At 40.2% G+C, this 10,595-nt stretch overlaps 1 protein-coding gene across 1 annotated transcript; it reads left to right on the plus strand.

Annotated features, from left to right (window-relative positions):
• Positions 1 to 8,575: 8,575 nt before the first annotated feature.
• On the plus strand, positions 8,576 to 9,532 carry LOC101600290 (olfactory receptor 51H1-like). The gene has a single exon (XM_004650967.2). The coding sequence runs from the start codon at positions 8,576 to 8,578 to the stop codon at positions 9,530 to 9,532; it is 957 nt and encodes a 318-aa protein (XP_004651024.2).
• The last annotated feature ends 1,063 nt before the right edge of the window (positions 9,533 to 10,595 follow it).

The following is a 10,595-nucleotide window of genomic DNA, read 5'->3' on the forward strand; positions in this document are numbered from 1 at the left end:
AATGAAAAACAAGGAGTTGTTGAGTTAAACAAACAATAAGGTTCAATTGTTTGTTATGTTTAAGATACACACCACACTGAAAAGACAAGTATAAGAAGGAATGGTATAGAATTGTTTTTAAGAGGATAATATTAGAAGTAATTAAATAGTGCTTTTGTATGTACATTGCTCATTAGATATTTATATTTTACTATTTTATACAAGTAGATTATACTGTCAACAAAAGACTCTATCATTATTATTATTATTATTATTACTATTTAATTTTTGTTTTTTTGAGGTAGGGTTTTACTGTAGCCCAGGCTAACCTGAAATTCACTATGTAGTCTCAGGGTGGCCTCAAACTCAGGGCAATCCTCCTACCTCTGCCTCCCAAGTGCTGGGATTAAAGGCGTGCACCACCATGGCTGGCACTAAAAGATTCTATTATTAACTGAGTTACATAGTTGAAGAAATAACCAGATATTATTGGATGGGGGTTAGGAAGTTGCATTTAAAAGTAATAAACCTGCTTATTTGGGGCAATCCTTGTGATATAGTAATGAGAAGAGAAGTAGACAGAAATAGATAAATGTGAAATTCATGACAGAAGGTGTCAAAGTTAAAAATTTGCAATAAAACATATTTGAATATTTGGGAACTGCAAATATATGTGTATGTGATTAACTAAAAAAGAAGGTAGTTGAAAAAAGCAAGTGTCACATATAAAATGGAGTAATAGGCATTGAGAATGCAGTGGAATATTATTTTTTTAATATTTTATTTTCATTTATGTATTTATTTGACAGAGAAAGAGGGGGAGAGAGAATGGGCATGCCAGGGCCTCCAGCCACTGCAGATAGACTCCAGATGTGTGCGCCTCCTTGTGTATCTGGCGAATGTGCCCCCTGGGGAATCGAACCTGGGTCCTTTGGCTTTGCAGGCAAATGCCTTAACTACAGTGGGATGTTATTAAGCCTGATAGAAAGAAATTTATTTAAAGTCAATAAAGGAAAGGATGGGTGTTGATGTGTTTCAATGAATAGCTTGGCAGTGGAGAACTGAGATGGGTCAGATCCTCACAAAATTTTGGTTAGCACGGAATGTATTTTGCATAGAAAGTAACAGAAGAGCAGTTCTGTTGAGGAGATCCAAAAGGTGGTGGATTTTTAAAGTTGCCTTTGATAACAGCGAGATAGTTAATTCAATCAAGAATAAGTTAAATGATTAATCATAAATTTCCTGAATATAATCTGATAAGTACAGATACTAAACTTAATCTTCTTTAAAAGGCTGAGAATCAAGTCTGTAGGTCCATAAACCAGCCATTTTCAGGTGTTAAATTATTTAAATAAAAAAAGGTATGGTTGGTCTGGAGAGATGGCTTATCAGTCAAGGCACTAGTATGTAAAGCCTAAAGACCCAGGTTTGACTCTTCAGAACCCAGGTAAGCCAGACACACAAGGTGATGCACGTGCACAAGGTTGTCCACATGTCGGGAATTTGATTGCAGTGGCTAGAGGCCCTGGTGTGCTAATTCTCTCTCTCTCACTCTCATAAATAAAATAAATAAATAAAAAATAAAAATAAATTTAAAAATATTTTAAAAGGTGTGGTGAATATTTGTTAACATTTTATACTAATGCAAGTCCGAATTTTCATGTTATACAAATATTGACTTTCATAAGTAATTAAATAAAATTAGTTGAGTAATTAAAATTATAGTGTTTCAGTTACTCCATTAAATACAAGTGAATAAGAACAAGAAAGTGCTCCAAGATGATATGCTTATGATAGACACCAGAATATAGAGGTTAAGATATTGCAATACAAGCAGGTTTGCATACTCTTAGCTTAAATACTACAAAGTTACAGTGTGTTAGGGAGATGAACTTTGAGGTCATAAATTACAGTCGGAAGAGGCTATGAGATTGGAAGAACACTGACTGATTCTGGAACTGTCATGTCGACAGTTGGCAGGTAAAGAGGAGAGTTAGTCCACTAGCTTTATTCCATGTGGACGTGTCTTCTTTTCCACTTCAGGGGACTCCTGAGATTCAAGGAGTCTGTAACATACATAAGGCCAATGAAGAGTTCCTGCTCCATTATTTCTATGCTTTGTAAGTTCTACAATCTAATTCCTACAAATACCGAGTATGGGCCAATTCCTAACATGATCTTCTTTTCTGAACAATGAAGAGAAGCTACTCGCATGTTTATAAAGGTTCACGAGTATTGTGATCAAGGTGAGAATGACTGTAGTCATATTCGTAACACAGGCCATGGTTGTTATAGGATATTGTTTATTACTACTACAGCACAGGCAGTATTGTTTTGATATTCTTCATAAGGCAAGTAGGGCCAGTGGCATTATCTGAAGGTGATAACTGACAGTACAGAAGTCATTGTCTCCTGATTGACTGAGGTATTGATTACTGATTTCCCAAATGGCTTCTTACATTACTTTAAATGTTGGGCCTTGACGTTAGGCCTAGTGGAACTTCCTGAGCCTAGCTAAAGTTTGGCGATCTGCCTCTGGCCAGCTAGGACTCAGCAAGACGCCTAATGGCCTCTGGCCTGTTACTTCTGCGTAGGAGTTGGAATTCCCGCACTTAGAACCAATCATTTCAAAAGTCGCGGTATACTATTGGCCCTTACCTCTCCCCCATCCTAGAATCCCCACCCTCGTTCTCAACACTATATAGGCAACCGCCTGAAACAATAAAGTGAGTTCCTGCTTTGACGAGACCCCCGGCTTGGTGGTGTGTCCCTGGCCGTTGACACTCATCCTCCTCCTCAACCCCTTGGGAGGAACCAGCGGGCCTGGTCCTTCCTCAGCACTACCTGCCAGGGGAGCCCGGCATTTAAAAATATTTTATTTTTATTTGTTTGACAGAGAGAAAGAGGGAGAGAGAGAGAGAAAGAGAATGGGTGTGCCAGGGCCTCCAGCCACTATAAACAAACTCCAGACGCGTACACCCCCTTGTACATCTGGCTAACATGGGTCCTGGGGAATCGAACCTGGGTCCCTTGGTTTTGCAGGCAAATGCCTTAACTGCTAAGCCATCCCTCCAGCCCATACTTTACTTTTTAAGAAATTTATTTTTAGTTATGGACATACTTAGTATGTAAACAACACATGTTGTTACCATCCTTTCCCTCCTCCCTGCCCCTTTTCCATAGGTTGGGGATGCAGGACATCTCCATGGGGATTGTGGGTCATACATTGTGGGGACAGCAGCCAGTTATGGGGAGAGGCAATATCTCTGTGCATATCTCAACTTGTGGCTCTAAGAACCTTTCCATCCCTCTTCCACAAAATTCCCTGAGCCATGTTGGGGGCTTTTGCAAAGGTCAAATGTCATGACTAGATTTATTAGGCAATATTGAGGACTGAAAAATGAAGGTGAAATATTAGAAAAGGTCATGAGTCACTTCAACTTTGGAATTAACTTTGGAATTTGTTTTCCTTTGAGGATTTTGTTGTTGTTGTTGTTAGTTTTGAGAAAAAGAAAGAGCAACTACCATTTGTCACTGCATAGGAACAATGAGATGTTTGAGAAGGCCAGGGAGTGTGTAATGGGAGGAACTAGGCTCTAAAATTTTCCACTCCCACACCCCTCCACCTTCTGAATCGTTTCCTCAATACTCTCACTTTTCCAGACACAAGAAGCTGGTGATGACTTGCCAGCCCTGGAGAGACTCCTCTGTCTTGAAAACCTTGGGGAATAACATTGTTGATCTGCAGCGCTCTCCATGGTCCAGCAAAGGGAGAACCCTGGGGCAGCTGGATTCATAAAAGTCCACATGGAGTCACAGCAATGGTTTTGCCAGGTGAACCTCCGGCCGCTTAGTAAGCTTCATGTAGCTGAGGGTTCTCTCAGCAGTCAGGTAAGCTTGAGAGGACAAGAGGACAAGGCTGCTGTGAGCAGAGTGTTTTAAGATAGCATCACAGATCCGCTCCTTTGTGGGTGCTTTTCTCCTCCCCTTGTCTCTCATGCTCCAAGGTCAGGAACCTGTCTCCTGTGTCAGTTCTTTCTCTAACTCACATCTTCTCTAAAAGATAGAGGAGAAGCCAGTATGCTTCTCAAACCTAGTGGTGTCAGAGAGAGATCTATGCCATCTTCCATCGTGCACATGTTACCTTAGAAGATAGGGAATTCCAAGTAACTGGGATCAGTGTAGGCAGAAGATAAGTGTCATCTATGGGGTATAGTGTGCTTATTTCTATTTTGGTCAGGATTTAAAAAAATCATTTAGTCTGAGACCTAGAATGATTAGAAGTAGTAAACTTTTGTAAAAGGATGGGAATTCAGGGCATTTTCATCAAATGAGGGTGGTTACAATCAATCTCTTTAAGAGTTTTTTTTTTTTTAATTCCTATTTTAAGTCTTCCTTGCCAATTATACTTTTTGTGGTAATGAAGGGTAAATCACTCCGTTAAGTTCCAGTTCCAGGCTTATTCTATTTGTCCGTAAATGTCCTTGGGTGCTTAGAAATTTAGATATTCTCTATAAGTTGTAACAAATGAGAATTTCTTTTATTCCTGTTATTTATGTAACCAAGAGATTTAAAATTACCTTTAAATTTTGCATCTGCTTCTTCAATGTGGGATCTATAATGAGGCTGTGCATCTTGTAGGAACCTAAGGGGCAGATGTGAGCACATTCCAATGTGGGATCTATAATGAGGCTGTGCATCTTGTAGGAACCTAAGGGGCAGATGTGAGCACATTCCATGGCCTTGCTAGAAATGGGGCAGCATACAGGGGAGTGGCCAGGCTGCCCAAGAGCCTGCTTTTAGAGGATATAAATGAACCTTGTCTGCTTTTAAGATTATTAATACCTATAAAAAACAAAACCTGAGGAACTGTACAAAAGGAGTCTGTCAGGAGCTTCAATTTGACTTCGTCTTTTCTGATTGAGAGGCTAACACAGCACTTAGCCACCCACAGCTCTTTGTAACAAGGCTGGGCAGTTCCTTCCACTTCTCACCATTTTGCTCTTAACAGCACAGTTAACTCAGGGAAACTTATTTTAAATAGGTAGGTTTTATTCATAAAAATGTGAAATATGTTAGTTATGTCTGGACTGTTTTTTGAATTTCTTTCTTCTTTTCATTTCCTTTCTCAACTCTCCTTCCTTTCTCTCATCTTACGTTTTCTCCCCTTCTTCATTTTCCCACTTCATTTTTTCTCACTCTCACTTTTATTACAGCTACTTGATAAGCTTGTAAGTTTTTAATTGTCAAAAGTAGCTAAGACACAAAATATAAAACAGAGTTTATGAGAGGGGGTGGAGAGAGAGAGACAGAATAGATGTTGGTAATATAATAGATCAAAGACTAGTCAATAATCTTTCATAAGCACAATGGAAGGAAATGACCATTTTATGGAAATAGATAAAATAACCTGGCCAGGGGATTCCTAATTAGAAATCTTTTAGAAAGAGTTTTTGGGAAGAGTTGAAAAACAGATATAATATATTTTTATTATCATGACAGAGAATCGGGGATGACTGTATAACTTCAGGGCAAAATTCTTAATAGCTGTAGAGCTGAAGATAAAATAACTTTTAATTACAAGGTAGACAAATTAAATACAATGCATTGTGACAGAGGAGAATCTATCAGTTTCAACTTCCATTATTGATTAGAAAGAATGCTGGGCAAAATCTCCAAATAAACAACAAAAAAAAATAAAGAAATAAACCAAAAATTAAGTATCAGTATTGAACATGTATGAAGACTAAAACTGTTTGTTCCATGTAATCATGTTAAACTTACATTCTCTTTCTAGGGATTTAGACTTTTAAAAAATATTTTTATTTTTATTTTTATTTATTTATTTATGAGAGAGAGAGAGAGAATGGGCATGCTAGGGGCTCAAGCCCCACTGCAAATGACTCCAGACACACATGCACCACCTTGTGTAACTGGCTAATGCGGGTCCTGGGAATGGAACCCAGGTGCCTGGATTTACACTTTTATCGTCACACTGGTCCTAAGGGGTTAGTACTAATGTCTTTCACATATATTACTCACATAAGGACTCTACAGGGTCCTTACATGATAGCAGGCTCTTAACAGTGGCATTAGTTCTTAGTCAACTTCATTTCAATCAATTGATAAAAGCCATTGGTATTTTTCAAGGTTGAGAGATTTTTTTAAAATTTATTTATTTAAATTAATTAATTTATTAGAGAGAGAGAGAGAGAGAGAGAGAGAGAGAGAGAGAGAGAGAGAGAGAATGGGCATGCCAGGACCTCCAGCCACTGCAAACAAATTCCAGATGCATGTGTCCCCTTGTGCATCTGGCTTACATGGGCCCCAGAGAGTCAAACCAGGATCCGCTGGCTTTGCAGGCAAATGCCTTAACTTCTGAGCCATCTCTCCAGCCTGGTTGAGAGATTTTTAAAGAAAACAGTCTCCCTCTGACTAGCAATCATGTTAAGAGTGTCTCAAAGGGGGTCTTTGGAGAAAACATAAGTACTGGTTCTAGAAATATAAATAAGAACATCTTACAAATATCCATATAGAAAGGTCCATATTGCTCCCTTGACCATGGGGTGACATGGTCAAAGTGCTTAGAAATAGCATATTGCAATATGATCTTATCCTGGAAACATTGTTAGGTGAGTGCTAGTATCAATCCATCTTTTTGTACATAAGAGGTTTCGCTAAATTTTATTTTTTACTTTCACAAGTATAATTCATTCCCCTTTCTACTAATATCAACTTATAAGTGACATGAATGATTTAGGTGACTAAGGTGTCTGGGTTGAGAATGATTTTGGGTCACATTCAGACTCAGCGGGATGACACCTGTGTGAGGAGGACACATGTCCTTTAGTGAAGTAGCCACTGGTGGGCTACTCATTTTCCAGGAAATGACCTCCTACCTGTGATCATGCAAGCAAGCCTAATTTAACTCAGTGGGACTCTCTCTCTCTCTCTCTCTCCCTCTCTCTCTCTTTCATACACACACACATGCGCGCGCGCACACACACACACACACACACACACACACACACACACCACACAAAATGCATGATGGTAGGAAGGGTTCAAATGAGAAAAAGAGTTCTAGTGGGATTGGGGAAAAGGAAGGGTAGATGGGGGAATGGGATCAAAAGCATACATGTATGAAAGTGTCAAAACCACAATAATGAAAAAAAATGGTTGTGCTCAAACTAGAAACATACAAATGTGACTAAGAATTTCTGTGTTGGGGACAAGGCCTATTTCCTTTTTGCGAGATCAGGACCTAAGAAGTGTGATTGGTGGGAGTGGTATCAATTGTTGGAAATCAAAATTTCATACTTTAGGGTCTAGGGAGATGGATCAGAAGTTAAAGGTGCTTGCTTGCAAAGCTTCATGATCTAGGTTTGATTACGCAGTATCCACATGAATTCAGCCATAGCACAGAGTGGTACATTCATCCGGAGTTTGTTTGTAGTGGTAGAATGCCCAAACACACACACACACACACACACACACACACACACACACACACACACTTTCTGCTTCTCTCTTTCACATAAATACATTAAATTTTTTTTTATCCTTTACTCTATTGTTAGAATTGTACTGACTATAATTTTTCCTTGGTCTGCCATTGTGTTGACATTGCCCACTTATTACACACATAAGGATTGTAAAGGGGGAGCTGGGAATCTCACTAGGAGGGGCTGGGGAAACAGCAGAACGGTAGATCTGGAAGAGATGAAAGAAACAGTTCAAGTGACACTCTTGAAAAACAAGGAAATGAGAACATGAGAGGTCATCTGATCGTCCATGTGCTGCTAGCTGGATGGAGACCTTGATCTTCTATACATATCCAGTCACTCCTGACTTTTCCAACTGGTACACCAACTGCTCAGTACATCGTGACATTACTAATAGGGCTGGCTGACATAGAGTTATATTGGAGAAGTAAATGCTAATTATACATTTTAATTGATATGTTCCAGCTGCTCATTCCCACTACTATTCAGTTATTGGATGTATATGTTCTAATCATTGAAATGAATTCTATGATTATAAAAGTTGCTATCAAAAAATTGCTATCACACTCAAAAAAAGATGTATTGATCTAAAGTTCATACTCTTAATGGTGCATAGCTTCTTACTATCCTTGATAAAGGCCACCAATGAATTCCTTAAGGTTGACAGATTTTTCCAAGTGCATGCTTTACCTCTGACTGACTGTGTTTTTCATCCTCACCTCTGACTCACACCCTTGTAAATCATTTATGAGGAAGAAGGAACAAAGGACAGGGAAGGGAGATTATTGTTATCATTATTATTTTTTACCTTATGGGTTGGGACTACAGTGCTTGCTTTAAGCTGAAGGTGAGTTATTTGTATGTGGGTGGATCGTTTTCCCCTGGGCTATTAGGCACGTCTTCAACAGGATATATGTTCGAGTAGTACTTTTACTCTGCAGACAGACAGACAGACACATGCACATGCATGGGGAAATAAAATAACCTGGGGAAATCAGATTCTAACACAGCAGTACTTCTGTCTCTTGTTTTTAGGAAGCACTCATTGGGACCCTCTAGATCCCTCTCCATGTGTACCCCACATCGGCTGAATGGCAGGTCATAACCACTCTTACTTCCAGCACCCTTACTTTGTCTTAACTGGCATCCCAGGGCTTGAGCAGAAGTATTACTGGATGGCATTCCCACTGGGTGCCATCTATGCCATCGCTCTCTTTGGTAATGGCATCATCATCTCCACCATCAAGTCTGAACCTTCGCTGCACATCCCCATGTACTACTTTCTGTGTATGCTGGCCTTCGCAGACGTGGGGCTCACCCTCTGCACTCTGCCCTCTGTGCTGGGCATATTCTGGTTTAACCACAAGCTCATTGCCTTTGATGCCTGTCTTGTTCAGATGTACTTCATCCACACCTTCTCCGCCATTGAGTCGGGTGTGCTGGTGGCGATGGCCATTGACCGGGTGGTGGCGATCTGGAGCCCGCTCAGGTACAGCACTGTCCTAACCGATGGTGTGGTCTGCAAAACTGGGGTCACTATCTTGTCAAGAGCAGTGTGTGTGGTCTTCCCTGTGCCTTTCCTCATCAAGCGGCTCCCTTTCTACCGCTCCAGCATCCTCTCCCACTCCTTCTGCCTCCACCAAGATGTCATGCGTCTCGCCTGCGCCAGCACCCGCGTCAACAGTCTCTATGGCCTCATCGCTGTCATCTTCACCAAGGGTTCTGACTCTCTCTCCATCCTCTTCTCCTACGTGTTCATACTCCGCACGGTGATGGCTATTGCCTCGGGCGAGGGCCGGCTGAAAGCGCTCAACACGTGCGTGTCCCACGTCTGTGCGGTGCTCATTTTCTATGTGCCGCTGATTGGGGTGTCCGTCATCCATCGCTTTGGGAAGCACCTGTCACCACTGACTCATTCCCTCATGGCAAATGCATACCTTCTGGTTCCCCCTGTGATGAACCCCATAGTCTATACGGTGAAGACCAAGGAGATACGTAAGAAGATCATCCAGATATTTGTCCGATCCAAAATTACTGCAGTGGGGTAGACACGGACACTTTGAGATGGCTTTTAAAGAAATCTTATTTAAAATCTTAATGACAACTATGGAAAATAAATTTGTACTTATTTTTTTAAAGTTTTCTGTGTGTGATTTGAATTAGGCAGACAGGTTTTCTTGCTCAGAAAATAAAAATTCTTCCTGTGTTTCCTGTGCAAATTGTCTTTTGCCTCGTACAGAAAGAGTGTTGTGTGTAGAAACTATACTTCTAAGTCAACTTTCATTTTAGATGTGACATTTAACAGCTGATGGTAGGACATATTACTAGTTGTCTCTTTTTAATTTTTTAAACATTTATTTGCAAGGGAAAAGGAGAGATAGAGAGAGAGAGAAGGAGAGAGAATGAATAGGGGTATTCCAGGGCCTCTAGCCACCACATATAAACTCCAGAAGCATGCACCACTTTGTGCTTTATGTGGGTTCTGGGGAAATTGCATTGCAGGCAAGTGCCTTAACCACTGAACAATCACTCCAGCTCACTAGTTTTCTTTTAAAAAGAGCTTTTTTTGATCAAAAACAAACCAAGTGTTTCATTCCCTTTAAGCTACAGATAAATTAATTTTATTTAGCATCATAACTTAAGATCATAAGAGTTAGAAATTGCCTCCATATTAACATGAGGAGAAATAAACTCTTTTTATTAAATAGTAAAAGGCGACCTTGGGAGAATATACTGTGAAATTAATTTTAAAGCAGTAAAATGATCAAGTTTTAGAAATAAGAATATAAGTATACATCAATGGGAAGAGGTTAATTTTGTTGGTATAACATGGCATCAAAAAACAGGGTGAGGGCTGGAGAGATGGCTTAGCAGTTAAGTGCTTGCCTGTGAAGCCTAAGGATCCTGGTTCGAGGCTCAGTTCCCCAGGTCCCACGTTAGCCAGATGCACAAGGGGGCGCACGCATCTGGAGTTCGTTTGCAGAGGCTGGAAGCCCTGGCGCGCCCATTCTCTCTCTCTCCATCTGTCTTTTTCTCTGTGTCTGACGCTCTCAAGCAAACAAACAAACAAATAAATAAATAATAAAAAAAAACAGGGTGAAAGCTGGGCGT

The sequence above is a fragment of the Jaculus jaculus genome, chromosome 3 (assembly GCF_020740685.1).
Source record: "Jaculus jaculus isolate mJacJac1 chromosome 3, mJacJac1.mat.Y.cur, whole genome shotgun sequence".
Taxonomy (NCBI): domain Eukaryota; kingdom Metazoa; phylum Chordata; class Mammalia; order Rodentia; family Dipodidae; genus Jaculus; species Jaculus jaculus.